This window comes from Phalacrocorax carbo, chromosome 7, assembly GCF_963921805.1.
Source record: "Phalacrocorax carbo chromosome 7, bPhaCar2.1, whole genome shotgun sequence".
Classification (NCBI taxonomy): domain Eukaryota; kingdom Metazoa; phylum Chordata; class Aves; order Suliformes; family Phalacrocoracidae; genus Phalacrocorax; species Phalacrocorax carbo.
This window is the reverse complement of record NC_087519.1, coordinates 17,896,008-17,920,584: the sequence shown is the minus strand read 5'-3', so window position 1 is coordinate 17,920,584 and position 24,577 is coordinate 17,896,008. Positions and strand designations below refer to the sequence as shown.

General features: G+C 37.7%; 1 protein-coding gene across 6 annotated transcripts in view; it reads left to right on the top strand.

Moving 5' to 3' along the window:
• The window catches only part of APBA2 (amyloid beta precursor protein binding family A member 2), a 103,630-nt gene that overhangs the window by 50,593 nt on the left and 28,460 nt on the right, over positions 1-24,577 (top strand). For all 6 annotated transcript variants that reach the window (XM_064456590.1, XM_064456588.1, XM_064456586.1 and 3 more), the window contains 3 exons: positions 7,081-8,081; positions 18,966-19,046; positions 20,412-20,448. In XM_064456590.1, the coding sequence (XP_064312660.1) occupies positions 7,119-8,081; positions 18,966-19,046; positions 20,412-20,448 (1,081 nt within the window). In that variant the 5' untranslated portion in view covers positions 7,081-7,118. The remainder of the gene's footprint in view (positions 1-7,080; positions 8,082-18,965; positions 19,047-20,411; positions 20,449-24,577) is intronic.

Here is a 24,577-nt window from a genome sequence, read left to right as displayed (position 1 = left end):
TGTTTCTTTCTATGCCAACTCATAGAAAGAAATATACTCCCTATAAATTCAGTGTCGTCTCTAATTCTTTTTGAGTTTGCCTGATTTTTTTAAAATAGTGACAATAGCACTGTTGAACATTGACATATGTCTGCAAGGTTGTATTAGTGTGGCTTACCTAAATACGTGTTGTATTTATGAAGAGTTTTAATAAAATTTGTAGAAAGCTTTCTGAGAGGATAGTTAGCATACACCATAAAAGGCGGATGTGGCATTCACAAGACCAGCTTAACTGCTGTCTTAGGCTGTCAGTACTCAGATTGGAGTTCTGTATACAAAAAAATGCTAGACCTCGGTCCAGTTTTCAATCTGAAGTTTCACAGTAGAAAAATCAGATCAAAACTGCAAATTAATAATTTTTGTACCCAGACACTTCCTTACTTGAAAGTATTCTTTATGGTATATTTTCACAAATAGGTGAGTGAAGCCTTTTCATTGGTTTATAAATAACAAACCAACTCCAAGACATAAAGAAGTCACAGAGACTAGAGCTTAGCACTACCACATACCTAGATTTCTCAGGTGTCTTTAGTGATTCCACCCCCCAGCATGGTTTTTTGGAGGGGGAGGAGGGGAGCTGAGGAAATTGGCCATCTCTAAGACACAGGTTCAAACAGCAGCCCTGAATCATCATGACCGCAAAAATCCCAGAGAAACAAGCATTTTGGGATATGCTGGACCTGCACTGAACATGCATTTGAATATATCTACATGTATTCTGCACATACAGATCTAACAATCTGACCATAAAAGTACCAGTTCTGACTAACAAAGAACTGAAACTTCTGTCCTAGGTCTTTCCTCTCCCTGAAATAATGGATTGTGGTTTTGGAGAGGGTTTTTTTTTGTTTTAAATTCAAAGGCTTTAGAGAAAAGGGCTAGACATTTTTAACAGGCCTGGCTAATAATTAGCGTCAGGCTGTGCCAGCCTTACTCAGAGAAACACTTCTCAATTTTAATAAAATTGAGATGCCACTCAGAACGGCATAATATGACCCTAATTTAATTACGTTGTGGCAGTTCTGACTGTAGGACAGAGTCTTATTATTTCCATATACAGATGCCAAAAGATCAGTGTTACACAGGCATAGTCTATGTACGGGGCACCAACATCCCCAGTCCTCATTTGCTATACGCCCTTCTACCTTTCCTTCATTAGAGATATTGTGCTCCTTCTGAAATCACTGTCCACATGCTTAGTGTGCTGTGAGTTACACAGGTGGATCAGGGTTCCTATGAGAATGAGGATCCCAGTTATAACTGCTTTTAGAAGAGTTAGCAAATTATCCTGCAGTCTGCTGCTGGAGCTCTGCATGATGAGTAGAGTCAGATCTACTGAAAAATGAACAGATGTAGTTTGGTCTTGGGGAATCTAATGACTGCAGAATCTGACACAGTAATAGCAGGCTCATATTCTGTTATCTGCATATTAAAAATTCTAGCTCCCAGTCTAGGATCAGTCACAATTCATCTTGGTTGACTTAGCAGATGGGAGTCTAGTAAGTCTTCTGTAATGAAAGTCTACTGAGAAATACCATTCGTTTGATATTAGAATTGCTTTGAAGAAATTGAAGTTAGATTTTTTTCCTACTTTAACTTATCTGCTTATTGGAAAAGACTGGTATAATTAGTGTAAAAAGTCCTGCAATCATGAGTTTTATGATGCAGTTTTGTTGAAAGTACTGTTACTTCTGTTACAGCTGAACTGAGTAACTGGATAAATATAGCAGTTCTAAACATATGTCTGTGTTGAAAGGGTTGGACATTTTTTCAGGTTTTTCTTTTATGTTTGGGGGGTTGGTTGGTTGGGTTTTTTTTCAGCATTTATTGATTATGAATGTATAGGGCTAACATGGAATAGTACACAATTACAATTGTGTACCATTTCCCATTTTTAATGCTAATTTAATTGATCTCTCTCCATGGGAAGAAAGTGGTGAAGGTATCTTTCTACACAGGTGAAAAGATGTGGAAGTGTTAAGTTCCAGAAACCCTCCCAGCAGCTGTTTGGGGTTAGATGCAAGGAATTCAGGAGAAAGCTAATGACTCTGTAATGAACACTGATTGGAATAAATTCCAACTGTAAACCAGCAGTCTTGTTTCTAGGAGCGGAAGAGATTGGTTCCCCTATGCATACTCCTTTTTACAGAGGAATGTGTTTTGTGGAGACAGATTTCCTTTTCTTCTCAACATTGAGTCGAGGCAGGGTAACTTAAGAAAAATAAAGCAAAACAGTTATTGAAACCAAAATATTTTTATTGAGAACCCTATGTAACTTGGCCTCTTAATCAATGATCTTTAAATCACTGACAGAGTGTTAGTGGTGCACTGTATAAGACAAATAAGCATTTGCTTGTCAGAGCAAGATAAAATTACTGAATGCTGAGGAGATTAAAGAAGGTTAACAGCACTGACCCCATGTTCTCAGGAACACTTCTTTCCCCCCCAGTCAGAAGTTGAAAAAGGCACTTGGAGCGATACAGAAATTTGACCTAACTCTCCCTTACCAAGGAGTGAGCTGAGATATCAGAAGTAGGAGGGAAACTTACACCAAGCAGAGAAAATGACCTGTTGACTCAATTCAAGCCTTTATTCATAAAGTTCCTCTGGATCCTCCTATCTTCATTTCAGACGACACTGGAGTAGTGTTAGACAGAAATCCAATATTGTCTCCTATTTCAAGAGCATTCTTGATAACTGATAGATGAATATTAGCTATGTAACCTTCTAACACCATAGATTTCTTGAGAACATTAGGAAAAGTATTAATCCCTGCAGTAGGTGAGTCAGAAGGCTTCTGCACAGTAGACTGAATAGCAGAACGTGTGCTAAAAATTTCTCAAAAAACCATCCAAGTTCTATTTTTCTTCTTTTAAAAACTGAATACATTGGGTTCAGTTAATTATCATCCACAGAGATAAACTAACATCTCTATAGGATAGGTGAGAAGACAAAAGAGTTTGGACCTGTGGTCATCAGGAGCTAGCACCTTGCTGTGTGACATGAGACAACTTAGAAAAAGCCTAGAATGATTTTACGTTTTGAAAGATTCCAGTTAATCTAAGACTGAAGTATTTTTCTAGGAAGCCCAAGAGGTATTTTGAAACAGTGGAAGAAAACTAGGCTACTTTGCCTGTTTTAACATTTGAATTAAAATACAGCTATTTGTTTCCTTGACAGAAATGTATGTGCAGCTCCATAAAGAGCAATTCTCAGATTTGTGTTTGAAAGCTCTGTTTAGTAATTCAGATGTGTCAGTAGAGTTGTAGAAGTTATGTAGTTGAAGACGGTATAATCAGTGCACATTCAGCCTGCAATTCAGAGGCTGAGAATAATAAATTCTGCCCTTTTATTTTAATGTGATCAGTACGTGGTTTCCTAAAAAGTAGTGCCTGACTGAGAAGATGGCAAAGGTAAGGAGGCCAACTAGAGTTGTAATTGTTGTGCAGAGACTGCTTTGCAACTTCAGTTTCCATAGCATTAAGATCAGCCTTGCCTCTTATTGAAAAATCAGACTTATTTTACCTCCATTGGGAACATGTGCCTCAATTTCAGTGTACAGGGATAAAGCACTGTCTTCAGTCATGGCCTCAGACTGAATTAACTGAAACCCAGTTGCTTATGTCCTTCTAGTATGTCAGTGCTACACATGCTTGAGAAGAATTCCTTTTTCTATTTCTCATGACCTATGCTCTAAAAAGTTTCCAGTCTGCCACTATTTATTTGAAGTTCTTCCTTCACAGTCCCTGCCGTAGTGCATATGCTGCACTTCTGCATGGCACTGTTGGGGGAGAACTGCAGCTGCTGTCATTAATGCTGCCCAGTTGATAGCCATTTTCTCAGAGTCTTTAACCTGGCCATTTCCCCACAGCTGTTAGAGCTGCCATCCCTCATCCATCAGCCATCCCTCCCTTCTAGTCTAGTGCCATGTCTAGCTGCTGGCTTTTGGCTCTCAGAGTACATATGAATTACTTCCTGCAACATGCACTGTTACATAATATCTACTTAGAGCAGATTTTCTTGCAGGTAAGTAGTATCTATGAACATTTAACTACTGGAATTTATAACAGGGTATTACTGCAGTGGTACCATGTAAGGCAGTTTGAGGGCCTGGATACTAAATAAAAAAAGAATCTTAGATGGAGTTTTTCCACGCACATTACACTGTTTGGCTAAAAAAGAAAAAAAAAGGGGGGGGGGAGGTTCTCATCTCCACATGCTTTAGGAAAATCTGAGTCACGAATTTCAAACTGTGCGTGTGTTACATGCTTTATGCTTCTTTATCTTCAGCTACACTGTAGTACCTTGGGTGCAGCATCTCTTGCACTGTAAATCTCCAAGCATTACTTGGTATGGAGAACATTTCCAGTGACTAGTTTACTGAAGCCACTGCAGATAGGAACAGTTCTTTCCCTAGGAGATATTAATTTGTTCTGTTCTTGACAAGAAATAACTTTCTGTTAAGACAGATGAGGTGGCTGTAATTCTTTCTTGCAATGTCATTTAAAAATACCCAGTTTTGTAGCACTCAGTCTTGACATATCTAAAACAAGATATGTTTGTATAGTGTGCTTACCTGTTCCTGATCTGGTCATACAAGCAATTTATCTTGCTTGTGGGCAAAGTTTTGCAGCCTGCACAGAGAATTGCAGTGTTGTGACTAGGTTACTATTTTAATCCAACGTAAAATAAATTTTGTTCATACTGCAATCACAGTCCTTAGTTTGCAGTAAGTAGAGTTAGCTAAATCAGCGGCAACACCAGTGGACAGATGGCTTGGCGTTCTGAGTTCCTTATAATTGACTCCAAAGTAAGAACTGATAGCTAGTTTAATAAAGAGATCATATCAGGCATACAGATCATATTGAGAAAGCCTTGTAAGTCTACTAGTTCTTCTAGTAGTGAGAAGGTGCAAGTAATTGCTGAGAAAGTTTTGCCTTCTCCTGATTTTCTCATTTAAAACTTCACTTCAGATACACTCTTTACTTCAGAGCTTTCTGTCAAGGCTAATTCTGTAAGGTATCAATAACTAAAACCAGTTTCACATACTGGGTTCCTTTCATGTCTCTTCCTGTGACTAACATGCATGTCAGCATTGTATCCCAGAATCTAGAATCCCTGTTTCAGGGAGAGCTTAGATTTGCTATTGCACTAATCTATAGATGCATCAGCTCCCTGGATTTATCACAAACTAAGGTTTGCAGTTTTCCTTGTGATATCAGAAATTCTGCAGGGATATCTGTGAGGTTTTGGGCTACAGTGACAGGACATTTTTGATAAATTCATAATGCTTAGGAAATTCATATCCATGTAACTAATCTTCTAGCTCCTTGCTAGTTTTATTTCTCTGTGTGCACACAAGACTTAGGAAGCTGGTTATGTCAAAAATGATTGTGTGGTTGGCTGACATGCCTTTGTTATATGCATATAGTAAAGCATGCAGTTGTGTGGTACATTTCAGAAGTCTATGTCTGAGCTCAGTTCACCCCAGTTACGTAACTACACGGGTCAAGCTCATCATAAGCATACAACAGTGAAATACAGAGAAATATATATACTGAAAGTACATAGTTTCCCCCATCCAAATTACACACAGCAGATCACAGTTTTCTCTAGAATTAGCTATTTTTTTCTTTGGACTATTTTGATACAGTTCATATAATCTCTGCTTATTTATTTAGACTCTAGTATTTAGACAAAAATATGTAATTTAAAGTAGCACAAGTATTTAGTGGGAAGAATTAATGAGCTTTTACTGTAAATGTGTCTTTTTCCTGGCATATAGATGCGAATGTTTGAAAAATAATCTTGCAGAGGGATCTAGATAGATTGGGCTATGATTAATGGGATGAAATTTTACAAGTCGGAATGCCAGATTCTGCACCTAGGATGGGGTAATGACAGGCACAAGTATAAACTGGGAGAGGAGTGTCTGGAGAACAGCCCTGCAGAAAGGGATCTGGGGGTGCTGGTTGGCAGCAGGCTCAAGAAGAGTCAGCAGTGTGCCCTGGCAGCTAAAGGGGCAAACAGCCTCCTGGGATGCATAAAACACAATATAACCAGCCAGTCAAGATGGGCAACTATCCCACTGTATTCAGTGTTGGTGTGGCCTTACCTGGAGTACTGTGTGCAGTTCTGGGGCCCACAATTTAAGAGGGGTGTGAAGGTCCTTGAATATGTGCAGAGGAGGGCAACAAAGGTGGTCAATAGGAAGGAATGTCCTATGAGGAGCGGCTAAGGACTCTGAGTTTGTCTGGGCTGGAAAAAAGGAGGCTGAGGGGTGACCTAATTGCCCCCTACAGCTTCCTGAGGAGGGGAAGCGGAGAGGGAGGTGCTGAGATCTTCTCCCTGGTATCCAATGATAGAACATGTGGGAATGGTTCAAAGCCACACCAGGAGGGGTTTAGACTGGCCATTAGGAAGCATTTCTTTACCAAGAGAGTGGTCAAACACTGGAACAGGTTTCCTAGAGAGGTGGTCGATGCCCCAGACCTGTCAGTGTTGAAGAGGCATTTGGACAAGGCCCTTAATAACATGCTTTAACTTTTGGTCATCCCTGAAGTGGTCAGGCAGTTGGGCTAGATCATTGTAGGTCCCTTCCAACTGAGATAATCTATTCTATTCTAAAAACAATATTTAGTTTAACAATGGGAGATACTTAATGGCATCCAGCTAATAAGAGCTAATAAACTAGTGAGTCATTTTTTAAAATAACCCTTTACTGGCAAGAAAAAGAAACTGAAAACTAATTTTAAGGTTCAGGATTAATTCTCTGTCAATTTGACAGATGAGATTCTACACTAGAATACATTTAGCATAAACATAGAACCTTCTCTGTATCTGTTCCTTTCAGTGTGCAAGTTATTACTTTGATTTCATGGCTCCATAAAATCAGTGTTTTAAAAGTTAGCTGTCTCTGAATCTGGTTTAAATGTCTACAAACACATCCTTTTTACAAAATATCAGTTTGTTTCCTGTTAACATCACTGATCTCTACTGATGGTCTTTTCCTGAATGTCTGTTTTTCTATCTTCCCTACAGTAATTGCTTAGAAATGATTGTCATATAAGAAGTTGGCTATGGCAAACAGGAAACATCAAAGCACTACAGCCAGCATGCTGGATCACAGAGTGAGAGCTTGCCCTATTTCATCTCACAACAGGGAGCCTGAAAATGAAGAAAGTGACCTTCCTATTGAAGATTATGCAGCAAAGGAGGCAGAACTAGCAACTGTGAGACAAGGTAGTCCTATACCTGTGGAGCACGAGTGCAATGATCAGAGTGGGGATGGTGACTCCAGCTCTGACTATGTGAATAACACCTCTGAGGAGGAGGACTATGATGAAGGCTTGCCAGAAGAAGAGGAGGGGATCACCTATTACATTAGATACTGTCCAGAGGATGATAGTTACCTGGAAGGAATGGACTGCAATGGGGAGGAGTATGCTCCCCATGAGGAACACCGTATTGAAACAGATGATTGTCAGGAAGCTGTAGAAGAATGGGCTGAAGGTAAAATTCAGCACCAAGATGAAAATGAGGTGATGCACAGGCAAGATTGGCAGGAAGGTCAAGATGTTCAGATTTTGGAAGATGAAGTGTCATCTTTAGAGATTCAAGACCAGGAAGAAAACACACAGTATTGTCAAAGTGAAGGTGGCTATCCAGACTATTACCCAGCAGAAGATAATGGAAACTCACAGGGAATATCACCATACCATTCTAGAAAAGAGGATGCAGAGCTGGAAGATCAGGAAGAGGACATTGACCAGATTGTAGCAGAAATCAAAATGAGTATGAGCATGAGCAGTATTAACAGTACAACAGAAATTAGTCCAGAGCACAATGGGACTGAAAACATGGCACATGACTATAAACAGACTTGTTCAAAGGGAGAAGCTGTTCACAGTGCTAACAGGCATGAGGGGAGGCCAAAGTCACTGAATATCCCGTCTGCCTCTAAGCACTGTGGAGATGTGCCCAGAGGTTTTAAAGCAAAGTCAAGAACCCCAGAGGACAGACAGAAGTGGCCACAAGAGCAGGTATGAGGTTCTCTGTTTAACCAGACTGTCAGAGCCATTAGGCAAATTTATGTTAGTTATTTATTCCAAACAGAATTAGAGAGCAATATTTTTACTTTTACTCTGTATTGCGTTCACAGGTACATAATCACATTGTAGGTTTAGAAAAAGGTGTGAATGTAGTCAATTTTTAGTAGAGAACTAGGAAATAGGTTTTGCAGAGAACAGACAATTCTAAGTAAAACAACATATTCCGGATGCATGAGGCAAAACTAGTTTTTTTAGTTTTTACTCTTTAAGTTTATCTACTGTGTCACTGGAAAGTGGAGTCAGCACTGAAATAGTTGAAGAGTGTTTTTTATGAAGGGCTCCTATTCCATTACCTTAGTGGGTGATCACACTTTAATTTATTTTGTTTCAGTAGAACATATGCCAAGGCTAGATACTGCATATGTTAAAAACAACTGCAAGAAGTCCCTGAATATTGCTGTGTTGTTGTACTAGCTGGGCATATCTTGACCTTGGCAAGAAGGAATAAGTAGGAGCTTTATTTGTAGCAAAATTCCTGTTAAACAGTTTTATCCCCAAAATTTTGTAGATGTTAATTTAAACCATGTACAATCTTTTCTTGTTCTAATGTTGAGCGCCAGAAAAAAGAATCTGGGAATGAAGCCCAAGATTTTCTAGAGGAACAGAGGTGTGATTTTTTTCCCCCCTTTTTTTCAGAGTTTCAAATTGAATGTGCTTCCTTATAGAGACATATTTAATTCCCTTTGCTCTAAGGTCAGTTTAAAGCTTTGACTTTGCTTCTCTGATGTTATATGCAGCTGAATATTAGTTATCTTCTGCAGTGAAGAGAGATCTGCCTAAAAGGTAAAACGTAACATGTATTTAGATGAGAGACCAGTGAGAATAAGTGAATTATTCTGCCTTATCTTTAATTAAAATGCTTTATTAAACTTCAGATGTGTAAGTTTCCTGTTTAGCTTTATCAAATCTATAAATGTTATGATTATCTATAGTAAAGAGCCCCAGTTGAACAATTTAACCAGATGATTCAATTAAAAACAGACATTAATATATGTCAATTCTTCTGAGAAACAGTAAAAGGAAATCTAATGTTTAAGTATATACTGATGAAACAGGTTGATCTTTATTGTAATTGTGAACAAAAAAATCATAGGGTGAATATTTTCAGATTTCCCATATCTACAGCAAGTTTTTAATATTCATTTCTACGTTCTATTTTCAGAAGTATAATTAGAACTAGATGGTATAACTTACTATATTCAGTTGCCTTACTGCCAGCACAAAAGTTTTAGCTTGTGTAAGCAAGCTTGATGATCTTGAATGGTTTGAATAGTTACTAAGTATTGGCTAGGAGCAGAGAAGTCTAGTTAGTATGTTTTAGACTAACGATGTGCTAGGTCTTTCTGGCCCACCACACCAGTAGCTTCTCCTGGGACTGTTGCTGCTGCTTGTAAGTTTTGAAAGTATTTGCCGAACAAAAGAGGAGCTGTTGAATAAGAAAGTTAGCAAATTCTTCTATATGCTTGAATAAGAAATTGTTGATATTTTTTCCTGAGTGATGGCTAATTCAAAACAGAATTCAAAATAGTCTTTGATTTTCAACATCTTTTTGTACTCTCTCAAAGTTTATTTAGCAGAAGTTGAGCTGAATTGCATTGTATCTTTATTATTCTTGCCAGACTGCTGACAAATGGGGGTTTTGTAACACCAGGATATTGATATAACTGCCACTGGTATCAAAACAAAGGGACTTAAGTATTTCTGAGTTGCCTGTCTGAGCTTTAATTGTTACTTCCAGTCTTGGGCCAATGCCGTAATCTCTTTTAATAATGGATAATAATTGTGATGGATAATAATTGTGATAGGTAGCCACTGGCTGGCATGTAGCCATTGAGTTTCTACAATCACTTTTCATAAAACCCACAAACTATTATCTAACGGATAGAGTATTAAACAATACACAATATTTAATTCCTTCAAGTATGAAGAAAGAAAGGAAAGTAGTTTCTCAGCCAGAGATACAGCAGCACAGGTATCCATTTCAGTTCAGCATGAAGGGATAAACAAACTGGGTGATAAGACATGCATATGATTTGAAAGAAAGGAGACAGGACAAAGCTGCTGTGGGCATCTTCACTGAATAGAAAAGCACATAGACCTCCAAGGCATAAAGGTGTGAAGCAGCATTTCTTACAGAGATAGAGATGCTCTCAAATAGAGACATAAGCAGATTCTCCCGTCCCCCACCCCAAGCCTCCAGGGATATGAAAGAAAGATTAAAAAGCAAGTTAAATAATCCTTGGCAAGCATTACCTGAATGTGTTTACCATAAAGATGACTGGTCTTATCTTGCTGTGTTCTGTTCTCCTACTGCACGTTGCTCATCATCCTCAGCTTTATCTAAAAAAAAAAAAACCAAAAACCAAAAACAGGCTCATTGAGAGGGCATTACAATAAGAGCACAGTATCCATTTCTGCCAAAATGAGTTTTATTCTTAACAGGTCCTTGAACGTCCTTTACATGAGGTGTGGCTGGACCTTTAACATAGATATTGGACCCCATGGAATTTAGATAAAGCACAGAGGATTTTCTGCTTTTCTTCTGGGGCTATAAAATGTCTAAGGGATGGATGCAATTAGTGTATTGTCTAAATGAACCTGTGTCTCATTTGTGAATTTGTGAGGTAGTCATTATTTTAATTACAATAATTAAAGCTCTTACATACTGAAAGGATTAAAACCCAAGGCCATTGTCAGTAGATTTGCACACCAAACAGAATTTGCTTGGAAGATCCTGGGGTTTGTTCTCTTGCTATAATATTTCAGTTACTGTAAGTGCAATAAGTACAAAATATCATAGTGAGAGGGATGACACAGAATCATAGATATTGCATATGGAACACTTTTGCCCCAATTCTTTAAGTAAATGTAGATTTGAATGCTTTTAAGTTTAAAACTTATACTAAACTAAATACTATGTGTATGTATGTCAATTTTTGTAAACAATAAGCAAACAGGAATGTGCATTTTGTAGTTTTAAGCACAAACTGTGTTGTCCTTAGTTTTTTTTCATGCCTCTGCTCCTCTCTTCCGTTCCTACCTCCCACAGGTAGTAATGCTGCTGAATAAAATTTCAGGTTAATTAACAGTAGCTGATATACAATACATTTTTAGATACCTTTAAAATATATATTTATTAATTCTTAGCCCATGATAAATGCTAGCAATTGTCTTGCATAGAAAATCTTAAGTAACCAGTAGACAAAAGCTATTTTAATGGTTCCAGTTGCTGGGTTTGCTTTCAGCAATTAAACACCAGAGAACAGTAGTCACTTCTAAGAATGACCCAACAGTCTACAGAGCATCTAATTTTACTTTCAGTATGGGTCAGTTTCCAGTTTTAAATACACATGCTTACCTTTCAAAACTTGGGGGATATATCAGCTTGTATTTGTAAATACCTCTAAGGAAGTACAGAAGATGATTTGCACTAGGCAAGCCTGAGGGAAACCTAGAATACATTTAAAGTTTATATATGCTCTAACTCACTGCTTAACACAACTTTTCTTGCAGGTTTTCCATGCTTACAGTATTTGAGAGACATTACATCTGTGAAGTTGAAACTGAATATTTGGAGCATTTTAGAGACAACTCAAATTTAACAGCTTCCTCAAGCTAGAAGTTTCCCCCATCCCCATTCGGCATTTTAGTCATCTCAGACTGAGCCAATTGTTAATGTACCTGACACATGAAGCAGTTTTATTTTTTCTTTTAAATTCATTTTGTGTTTCAGCTCCATGCAGATGTGGTCAGACACCCTATTGATGTAATTCTCCTGAATTATCACAGTTTTAATTGTAAAATAAACATGAATGAACTGACTTAGGTATACCTTTGGGTAGAGGAAGAGGAATTGAATGGCTCCCTGAACTGATACTAGCATACAACATGACCAGAAATTTTAAACTGGTGTGGTATTCCTGTGCAAAAGTAATTGCTGTTGACTTAATTTGTGGTTTATTTTTATTTTTGGAATGCTATTACATTTGCATAGCTTCAAGTTTAGCTAGAATATTGTTGGTTTGGCACACTAGTAATCAACCCAGGAACAGGTTTACTAGGTGGAAAATCAGTAGTCTCCTGTTGCAGATGAGTGCTTGTACTGCACAAAATATGACCAAGGGCCTGGTCTAAACCAAAGCTTGAACCACAAAAATCTTGTCTCCAGATCAGTTCAATGCAACATGTCCTGTCCTGCTTCCTTCCCTCAAAGCAGTATGGTATGGGGCAGTCCCAGGCTCATCCTGCTGCTCCCTGACAGCATTTGGAACTTCAGTTTCTACTACTGCACCCATAAGACATCTGCAGAGAATGATGGCATCACCTATTATTTTACTACTAAGTTAATGCTAACTCTATACAGTCAGGAGGCATAATTAAAGAATGGTAGAAGCATTCAAGAAAAAAGTTAGCAAAGATTGGCACATGAAATAGCAATGGAAGAGGTCTTTTGCACTAATGGGACTCAATTAAATAATTTCTCCTCTCTGGAACCTCATATGTGGCAGAGCTTACTCTTCACATCCCAACTAGAGTCATACTTTTATGAAATACTGGCATTGCCATGGCCTGAGAGCTACTTCTGATGAGTGAGGACTAAAGATGACTATGGGACTCAACACCTGAGCATTCATGGTCTAATTGGCCCTTTGTTCTTCATGTCTCAGCTACTTAGATTTCAGACTGCAGACTCCCAAGTATGCTTATTCTCTCCTACCCTATTCAAACAGATCTATTTACCAACAATAAACAGCACCAACACCCTAACTTCACCTATACCCTTTTAAAGAAACAGGTATTTGCCTTAGAGGACCTTAGAGGGAAGTCTACTTTTTAACAATGCTGCCTGTGACATGTGAACTCAATTGCTTCTCATTACTTAATCATACTTCCATATCACTGACATACATTTGAAAACCTAACCAGATATGCCCATATAAACTCCCCTGGCAGGGACCCCATGAGCTTCTGCAGTGCTAGTCTAATTTCCCAACTTTCATACAGGCTACACCACTACATGTTTTCAACATGACCATTCAGAGACAGAAAATATCACTTACAAGAAGTCTGTGAAAGAAAATTTTACAAAGTCTTATTTTTTGTCTCAGTTTGTTCTCCAACAGCTTTGCATGCACCAGTGCTGCTCCTGTGTTTTGTTTACCTGTAATAGTAGAGCTCAGTATTGACAAAAATATTTGAGGTTTATTCCCTTCTGGAATGGGCATAGTGCTCTTCTGCTGCAAAGAGCCCAAATCCAGGAGTCTTGTCTGTAAAAGATCTCACCCTTAGAACAGTCTGAAGCAACTAAGATAGACATTTTTAGAAAACCTATATCTTAGGAATATCTTACTGGAACTCAGTCTGAGTATTATGGGATGCATTTGATAGTTTGTGGAAAACACAAATGGGTGTAAATAAAGAGTAATAAAAACATTTTGCTGCATTCTCCCATGTGTTCTAGGCAGCTGTGGGTCAGAAATATTAAATAGCTATTACTGAGTAAACAGTTCCCAAACTTAGCAAGTTTAAGTACTTACTGAAAAGTGCTAAACAATCCAAACATTCTCAAACTAGTTTCTCTGTGGTAATTGGCTGAGTGGTGGCTTTTTACCCATAAACTCCGAACACCAGGAGACAGCAAAATCAATGCCTCTTACTTAAAGATGCATTAGCGATGGAGTCTGGGAAGTTTAAAGCAGAAGGCAGCAAACACTCCAAATTCCATCTACATAAGAACGCACCATTCAGCACAGCTATTTCTCATGGTTGGTTCTCAATTTTAAATATATGCAAGGACAAAAACCCTCTTAGTTCTTTAAGATGAAAATCAATTGGTGATTGTTTTAATGTTTATTGAAATTGGATAGAGTATTGAAAGTCTTTTGTGGAATGCTTAGGTCTCTAAACTCACTTTGACTCCTCTTTGTATAATGCCAGTTCCGTACTCTAACTTGACTTGCTTACTTGGAACTACTGCTTTCTAAAAATACTTTCCTCTTCACTTCTGACATGTGCTAGCACCACCTCTAAATTAACACTTAAGTAATGGAGTCTTTGTGAGAGAATACAGTGTGAATCTGGCTTTTTTTCCCCCCCCTGTGATCAAAATCAGAAATCCTTCAGCTAGTCAAGAGCTACCTCATTCAGATTCTGTCTTTGTAAGTGTATCCTGCTGGGTCAAATTGCTCCTGCTGACAGTAGCATTTTACTGATGTAATGGTAACTAATGCAACAGCTCAGTCCCACTACACATCACCAGCATCTGCAAGAGACATTATTTCAGTCATGTAGTTTAATAGGAATAGTACCGCCATAATAGTCTTGTTACTAGGTTACCACCTATTGATCCAAAAAGATATTTTAGGTGCACCTTGATGTGTTTCCATGAACCTAATAGTGTTTAGGTATCAGGAGGACACATGGCCCAATGATAAACTGTCTTCAGAAACCAACAGAAGATCACAGAAATTGAAACTAGAAACTGAATTTTTGTCCTTAAGTGACAAACATAACAATACCCATCTGCTTTACCTTTGTTCTAGAGAGACAACAAACCTGGATGAAAAGTCAATTAAATCTGTTGACTTACTTGTGCTACAGGTAACTGGTCAGCCTACCACAAAACATCTCTTTTCCAAGGAGCTTAGTAGTCTTCAAGATGAGTTTCAAAATACATAAAGCAGTACATTGGTTTCTGAACACATCTGATAGTATTGAACAGTGTTGCTGTAAAGAGATTGGCAGGTATGGATCATAAGACTCAGTATTCAAATGTTTAAACGTAGTAATAAAGCCTTACCATGCCTTTGAGCTGTACTCAGTGGTTGCTTACCAACTCTTTACAAAAAGGGTTAACAATTCTAAAAAACCCCTAATTTTTCATTCCTCTCTCAGCCAAATTATTCCTCAGAATAAGTCAAGAAAGGGACTAACCTGCTGGTTTCCAGTAGAACGGTCTCCAGCAGAAAAGTGCTCCATCAGCACTGAGCACCACAACAGCATTCAAGATCACAGGTGGCAACTTTGAGGAGGACCATATTGCTGAGATGAGCTTTTAACTGAAAAGCTAAACAGCTTACACTGGAGAAAACAATCAGTAGTGTTAATAAACAGCAGAACTCAATTATTAACAGCCCTCACCTCCAGATAAGCGGGGCTTTATATTGTAGGAAGGGGTGGTTATAAAGGAGGCCTGGTTGGCCCTGCAAGATTGGCAGGCGGCCAGAGGCCCAGGTGGCCCCAGGCCTTGCAATTAGCCATCAGGATAGGGCTAGACAATGCATGGGTAGACCTGCAGGCTTTTTTCTGAAAGATGTGCATAGATGCTTCAGTGACCTCAGAGTCTGGCTTTCCTCTCAGTCTAAAGATGGCATTTTTCTGCTGCTTCACATTCCGTCTCTGATGCTGGACACTGCCTCAGTACTTGCTCAGAGGCAAAATATGTAGTGTTATTAAATGCTACGCCTTTAGTATTTTAATATTCTTATAGCTTTCATTTGCAGAATCTGTCCTCTTACCAGAACCTTATCTTAGGATAAAAGACTTTTAATATAGCTGTACCTCTGTGTTAGTGTGCAGTCAATTACAGATTTCTGGTTTATCTTTAGGTCCTAATCTAAACTACAATTCAGAGTATGAAGTATTTATAATACTGTATAAGTGTTTCTCTCAAATGTGATTTTTCTAGCTATCGTAACACTTAAAGCAACAATGTAAGTTGGAAACTCTGTAAGAAACATGAAGAAAGTAAGTATTGAGTATGATAATTTATTTGACATTGGTCAGATTACCTGAGAGCACGAACCAACTTCCAGCCCACGCTGAATACCAGAATTTATGTTTTCTAAAAATTTTTCCATAAAGAAGCTCCAAAACAGTCCCTTTATCCTTGGTCTAGAAGCATCTCCTTCCATACATACGCGACTGCATGGTTTTTAACTGTGTACAGGAGATACAGCCATGCCTACTCTACATAGTTCTCTCCTTCAACACTGTAAGTCTTACAGAATGAAAGGGAAGCCCTTCTCCCTGTACTTCTTTCTGGCCTTTCCTTCTGGGATACCATGTTAGCAAACATTTCTTTAGCATGAAGATCTCAACCCTTATTTTGTAAAGGGTCATTGTAGCAGCCCACATATTTGCAGGCAAATGTTGGGCACAGAAAGTCATACAGGCACACCTCCCTGTACTGATTACTCAATTTTTCTTGCTGCTGATGAAGGGACATAGGGTGTGAAACACTCCAAAGCTAAGAATATCTCAAGAATGTGATATTACACTCAGCCTTGTTTGGAGAAAATGCTCACAATGACACCCTCCCTTCCCCATCACAGCACTTTTTAAGAAAAAAGTGTTAATAGATCAGCCAGAGGTGGAACCTATTGTGTGCACAGATGTGTACAGAAGAAATGGAAGAATTCTTTGTACCTAAGATTCTGCCTAACTAGACTGGGGCTCCTAAACACATAGGCGAAACACTGGGTGGGGGGCAAGGGATGGAAATGGGCCTTCATGTAGATACCAGCCAGCAAGTAAAAAAAAAATTTAATATAATCCTTGTAGAGGTGATGTGATTGGTCCCAACTCGTCATGTATTCTGCACAGACTTCTCTTTGTGAACCCAGTCAATACACAATAACAACATATATACTACATATGTGACACATATATACTACATATGTGACTAGGAAACAATGAACAATCAAGGCTTGTTTATATTCCTAAAGTCCTGAAAATAGGAACTCCAGTAAATGACAGCTATGTATAAATCAAAATCAAAATATCATCCAAGTGTTTAGTCATATTTTATATTAAGACTACATGGAATTATATATGCAACTGTTACCAAAGGGCATGATTGGTATTATGAGCCCAGGGCTGAGTAAGTCCATCAGTATGTAAGATTTGTGACAGAGACATGTTCCAATAATGTTTATGGCACCCAGGGTATGCATCCTAAACCAGTTAACCAATTCTTTCTTTATATGCAGGTACATTTTCAGATCAGTCAAGTGTGTAGTAATCAGAACTGACAAAGCTTTGAAAGTGTTAACATTCTGTTGTACATACTGGAGTTAATTATTTGCTGTCACTGTTTACAGTTTAATTTATCTTCATCAGGGCCATATAATTTTCTCTGCTTAAACCATACTTGATCTAATCCTACCATTTTACGGAATAATGTATGATTCTAATACTTGTTTTATTAAAGCCCTCTAGGTATTTGTTTACCTCATTAATATATTTCACTGCACATTAACATATATTGCTCCATATTAGCTTAGCTGTGGAATGTAATTAGATTTGTTTCAAACAGAATAGCATTTATAAGCAGGGATATGGTAAGCTTCTTAGCCAGGTAGACAGGGCACTCGTCAGTGGGACCCCAGGTTTTGGTGCTCTGTGTGTATCATCTCAGAGAGTCTTTTCTTTCCTAAAATCCTGCTTACTACTTGGGTGACTTTTTGCTTTGTACATGTTGTTTTACCTGAGAATTAGCATTACTGAGATAATAGCTCTAATGTGCCTGCTTCATTAGCACATTTCATTCAGCTGACTAAATATTACTCATAGGGAATAATTTGTCTAAAGATGAACATGCAGTCTTTCTTTGATTACAGCTACATATTGCATTTGAAAATCAGAAGACAAGGAGTTATGTTCACATCTAACATTCAGGCTGACCCTTTGAAATAATACTGGCTCATTGTTTTCCATTTGCACAACTGTTGATACAAATTCTTACTGTGAAGCCTTACAATGACAGCGGCATTTAGGCACTTTTTAAATTCATAGTGGCGAAACTGAGAGAAAAGGACAGTGAAATATGCTAAACTATAAAAATTTGTTCCAGAAGTCACCTAGGTTTCCCAGGTTTCTAACACTGAAACTATGAGTTATGAAAACTTCACTTTCTTGGTATGCAATGGACATGGGCACTCCCTGTGCTGGGTGCCAGTGTTCTGTGACTTGTGACAGGTCTGGAGAAGAAATTCTGCCCGAGAACACTGGAACTTAGAAGAAAAAAAGTGTTCTGTAGTTTAAAAGACTTAGTCTTTTCCTTGTGTAAGGTTTTATATTTTGTTTTTTACATTTCTTCAGAAGCTTGAAGCTGTGCTGCCAGCGTCCTGTAGATATTCGTGGCCCAAAAGGAGGGAGATGTCATGAGGTATCTCCCATGAACAGAGAATCCTATATTCAGTGCTAGGTTTCTGTTTTTCAGATCAGAGGTGGCCATTAGGACTATTTTGAATTTGTCCAGTACTGAGCATAAGCACATTTAAAAATTCTGACTTTAGTTTCTGAACAATATGAACATGTCAGCATTTGGCTTAATGTCATGTAAAACTTTGCATTGAAATAAAATAATTTAGTTTAAATCGGTAGCATAACTGATACTTAATGATAATCGAAATGTCTTATTATGTACATCAAAGTAAATATAACAGCTCAACATTTTTCTATGAATCTCATATTTGATAAATTACAATAGGAAATTCCAAGTATTATATCACATTATGACATTACAGTATCAGTAATGAATACTGATTGCATATAAATAACCACACATAAATACATGTAAATAACTACACAGAACATCTTCATGACTAATGACTGTTGTAAAATAATAGAGAACATGCTAAATACAGTTTCATATGTTAAAGATTTATGAATTTTTATTAAAATTTTCTGAATGTATTTTAATCTGGTAAAAATTGTCTGACTGTCTTTGCACCATGGACTGAAATCTCTGCTTTGTTTTGAAGCTTTTCAGAAGACAGAAGGATTTGAATGCCTTGCTCTTTTTTCTTATAGATGTGCAATGGTTTAGAGCAGCCGAGGAAGCAACAGCGTTCAGACCTCAATGGACCAGTTGACAATAATAATACACCCGAGGTAGGTGCCTTAGGCTGTTAGGCCATTCTGCTGCCTATCTTCTTGCGCTCAGGCTTCCACAAGGGAAACTGAATTGTCAGTTTTCTTCCTCTCAAACACACTTACTTAGGCTCTGTTTCTTTTCCTGAACTGACAATAAATACTATGTCTGCATATTCCAAAAAGTCTTTGAACTACATCCATGAATCTATTGCTGCCACATTCATTTTATGTTACTGTCCACAGCATGTACTCGAGCCTAAAATTCTCTGATGACATACAGAATAGGGAGAGCACTTCAGAAATTTGCTTTTGGGATTACTGGAGAGCAAAAGTAGCATAAAAAACCAAATTGGCTTCTGCTTTTTTCTTTCTTCATCCCCCCACCAATGTCAGTCTTCAAAACCAAAGGACTGCCTAATTCCCACAGAATAATTGTTTTTTAAGTAACCCCTAATATCAAGCACATCATTCAATGCTGAGGGCTCAAATGATTCACATCTTTCTGAGTGGCCTCTGTGGTAAGATGTGTCCTGGCTCAGTCAGCTGTGAGAAAGATGCAGTGAGAGGCAGACCTGCTCTTGTCACTGAAGGCTGGAGCTAAGAAGACATCCAAGAATGCGCAATGAGATTATGCCTGGGGCTAGACACAACGATATGAAATTCAGGCTTAAAAGCAGAAGTCTGTTATCTCAAAAACATGTAACGTATTTAGCCTGTAGCCTGTTAAATTAATGAAGAGCCACATTTTTAAAGCCTTTTCCCATAATGGAGAAATCACCCTTTTTCCTGGAAACAGGAATGCCTGAGGAGGCTGGCAAAAGACAAGCAAATGGAAGGACTGTATCTGTTTATTGAGAACGGAGATAGCAGCATAAGAAGAGCACTGTTGTGGTCCCTGCTGATACTAAGTGTAATGCTATGTACTGTGCAATCAGGGACAGTTCTTTTTATTTACTCACCCAGAATCTTGCTTTGTAAAGTATCGTTAAATGCTTTTAATTGGAAATCTGGGATATCATTAATAGGCAATGTGATCTAGTGGACAAACTACTGGACTGGGAATTGCTGGTTTGTGTTGCTTATTTGACAGCTGACTTCCTAGGTAATTTTCATATTTCCCCCCCCACCCTCCCTTATTTTTTCGTGTGGTGGGATCTGCTTAAAATGTTTTCAGATTCTAGATAAACAGCACTATGTAACAGTTAGTTGGGTTAATTATCGTGATGTAATGTGTTTCGCTGTGCTGAATAGTGGCTATGCAGAAGTTATACAGAGAAATGTGACTTTTCATAAATAATGGTCAGCTGTTTAAATATAATATGAATTCACTTAAGTTTGTGAAAATGGTTTTGTTACAGCTATACCATTTTTATTTCTCAACAGACAAAGAAAGTGTCTTCATTTCCAAGTTTTGTTGATGGTAAGTTTTACATCATAGTTAAAGTAGGATAAAATGGAAGCAAATGCTTTAATATATTTTAAAGATCACAGTTCTAAAAACCAGTCAATCCCAAGTGAATACAGCTGAAAAGTTTAAGTATTGAAGTATTTAGCATTTTCATCTCCTGCTTTGGCAATCGGATCCTGGCGGTGATAAAGGAAGAGCAGATAGAGTTCTCAGAAGTTGAAGATGGAGAACAGTAAGAAATCTGGAAGGGTCTAAAGAAGGTGGTAACAGTGGGCCCCAGCAGGGTGGAGATTTATGAAGGCATAAGAGCACCCTGTTCTTCATGGCCTTGTGCAGAGGAAGGGGTCATTTAACTGTTCAGCACAGCCTCTGTATCACTTCGATGTGATGCCCATTATTACACTCCAGGATTCCCAGCTGTTGGCACAATCGGAAAGGTTCTCCTGATCTGAGAAAAAATTGGTAATCCAATCCTCTAGTAGAACCATGTTTTCATGTGTTTATTCAATCGCCTTTGCACTGTTATTACATATTTTCTGTTTGGAGAAAAATAATTTATTAACACAAGATGATGGGCAGAGATAAAATGGGATTATACTGAAAAACATTATCATTCTCTGATTCACAGACATCTGAAGAACTTTGTATGGGGAAAATGCATACAGCTTTTCCTGCAAAGGAAAAGTCTACACTGTAAAGCGAGAAAAAACAGTAGGAAACTTCTAAGGATCTGACCCCTTAGATCTGCCATGAACACACTTTTTCCCACAGTGGAAACCATAATTGAATGTTAAAAACTTGATTTCTAATGCCATTCTCAACTCATGGAAAACTTAATGCAATTTAGAATAATATTAGAATGTACCACACATTTTTCTTCTATTCCCTGATCTCAATCAGCTTGACTAGCAACTTCTGTTTTTAATCATTTCCATAAAGAGCTAGAGCAAATGGAAGGTTCAAAGATTGCCCTTCTTAGAGATTGACATTTGAAGGAAATTACACATAACATTGACTAACAGGACCTAAATAGAGGTAAATTAAATGCATTCCCCAAAGGTGGTGGAGATAAGAAAGCTGATAGTTTGCAATAAGCGTCTTTTGATTGTATAGTGGACAACTATAAAGGGAGGCCAGCACGAGCAGAGCTTTAAAACAGACTAGAAAATTCAGCCCTCACAGCACTTGCAGATACAACCGCACATTTTAATTTTATTGGGATGAAAAGGTTGTCTTTTTCTAACCAATCAGCTCACTACTCTGTTGGAAAAGGGTCGGTACAGTCTTTTAGACAGTATAATACAATTTCTTTTTTTAGTTCAGTCTTTTTGCTTTCTCTGAAATTTTTCTATAGTTGCACAGTATGTGAGGGTAAGCTCTCTATTAGACTTTTTCTATTGCGGGTATTATTGATTTGTATTAGGCAATGCCATATATGTAGCTCACTAGGAGCTTATAATAACTAAAACGACTGCTCTCTGAATTCAAAGCAAAACACAGGTTTTTTTATTAATTTGTTTGTAGAGTCCCAAAAGGAACAGGATCCTACTGCACATAAGAAAAGATTCTGCCAGCTAACACTCCCTATTCTTCCCTGAGCTTTGATGGCGATACCACAACCATATTCTGGTTATATTCATATTCGACTGTTCAGGCACTTAACTTTCAGCATGAGTCCTTAACTACAGTATCTATATCTATATCTTTATGAATACATAATATTTTTCTATGCCATGTGGACATAAAAACAAACTAGATAACAGGTACAACAAATATTGGAAATGTGTCCTTTTGCTATTGTAATTGTTTCAGTAGTAGTACCACTACATGCTGGTAGTGGTAAGTAATTCCACGGTTGGGGTTCTGGCTTTTTTGCTACATTTGTCCTATCACCATAAATCTCATTCCCCTGCACAGTCACAACCACAATGAAGTGAAGAAATCAGCCAAAATACGGGGCTTGAAGATAGGCATTCTGCAAGGTGACATATGCCCTGTGTCCATTTACTGCTTATGCAAAATCTGCTGCAGTGCCATGTACCCTAAGGTCTCAGTGACTTCATGAAGTATGATGGTTCTCAGCAGGAAGCTGAAAGTGCTTTTGTGCTCTGAACACAGCTCTAAATACTGTGTGAATCTTTGGTTTACACATGATTTTAGAAAAATATAAAAATATGTTCCTAACAGATTATTAAATTCAGTTATGCTGAATTATTGAATGATTATTCTTTTTCTTATTTTATGAACACAAAAGATAAGTTAATTTAAAAATGTTTAGACCTACTCAGTCTAGAAATATGTTTATACTTGTTGCATTAATAGATCAGCGGAAAACCAAGTAATCTCTATTGCATTGGTAAGATAGTGCAGAAGTTTATAGTTAGAAACAGTAATCTGCTGTTTAAGCACCAATACTCAACATAAAATTCCAATCTTTGTTCACACTGAACTAACCTTCAAGTTTCAAATCTCTAAATCTCTTTCTTCTTCCCTTGCTCATCAGTAAGCGTTACACATACTTACATTCAAGGGCATGCTTAAGTGCTGTGATGAGCTGGGACCTCAGCCAAGTCTACATTTTTATATTATTTAAATCAGTCAGAGATAAGGGAAGAAAACACTCAGGTAACCCAATTTGACCCTGGCAATTTTCAATACCATTCCATCCTTCCAACAGATGTCTTATTTTACCTGACAATTGCTCACATTGCCTTCATGATGGGAAATGTTTTCTGCCCCACATGCCTTTTTTGGTGGTGTGTTTGTTTTGTCTTTTTTTTTCGGGGGGGGGGGAGAAGGGGTGTCTGTATTAGCTACTGATATAAGCATTTTATACATACTGTTATTTTATACATAATGTTGCAGAATTTGTTGCTAGTATGATTTTGCAAAAGATCACTTTCTAATGCTATGAAGAGATGATGAAACCATATCCAACAAAAAAACCCCCAATCTTTAAAGAACCCAAATAAATAAAATTAGGATAATAACATTGCTTGAAACTCTAGGTTATTCCCGTGTTCAAGAAGCTTTTCAGACAAATTAGTTAAAAACACCACTGTTGTCACTAAACAGCCAAGACATGAGAATAATTTGTTGTTTCCTTTGTAACACTCATTAATTTCACAGACCCCTAAGATACGGTGGGGATTACTGTTTCATGCTTGGAGACTCTAGCAGTGTATACATAAGAATAGATCTCTAAACATGTGTTTGAAAGGAAAGTGCCTTTGATGTAGCCTGTCAGTGACTTAGAGATCGAGATAAAAACGTCTTGCATAAAATTTAACACATCACCAGAAGTGGGCCAAAATCTACATTCTTGAAAATAACTGAAGAGAAAACAAGCTTTCCTGAGTTCAGCCAAAGTTTTTGGTGTGGAAAGGAAGTAGATCAAGACACTGATATGTTTTAAATAACCAGCACAGCTTTTTTTTTTGTTGACAAATCCCACAGACTCTTAGAATTTTGGTCTTTGCTTGATGTAGTAATGACTGTATTAGAATTTGTACCAAGAACTGCAATTTTACTTGTCTTCAGACACACAAAGTATTTCAATAAAATTAATCTAAATCAGCTACTAAAGGAAGTTAGTTAAACTGATTGAAACATTATGTGGGTAAGAGTATATCAGAGTTAAAGCAACCTTGATTTAGCCTGATTTACTTAGCCTGAAGTTAATGAAGGAAAATTAAATCAAAGCCACTTTAATTTTGAATGAGCATGTTGATGCAGGTATCTAATGAGGTTTTTCTAACTTAACATTAATTTCACATCTTTAATTAATTTCCCTGTTTGCTACGCTTGAAACAAGATGGTGATATGATGCAACATTAATGTTTTGATGCATGCTGAAAGAAGTACAGATGTATGAGACTAAGTTTTAGGTCTGAAAAGATGTATGCATAACATTATCAGAAGAGGCACTGTAGAAAATACAGCATCCATCTGCTGAAAATGTAGTGGTGCAAAGATGTAAGCGAAGAGGAACAGAGGTTTTGTGAAATTTTCATTTTCTTTGATTTCATCCAGTGAATTAGTGCTGCAGGAACAAGAATAATGTTCTGAGGTATTGAAAGACTTGGCTTTCATAAAGAGTTGCAGTGACTTTTTAAATTAGTAGCTTCCCAAGGATTTCATT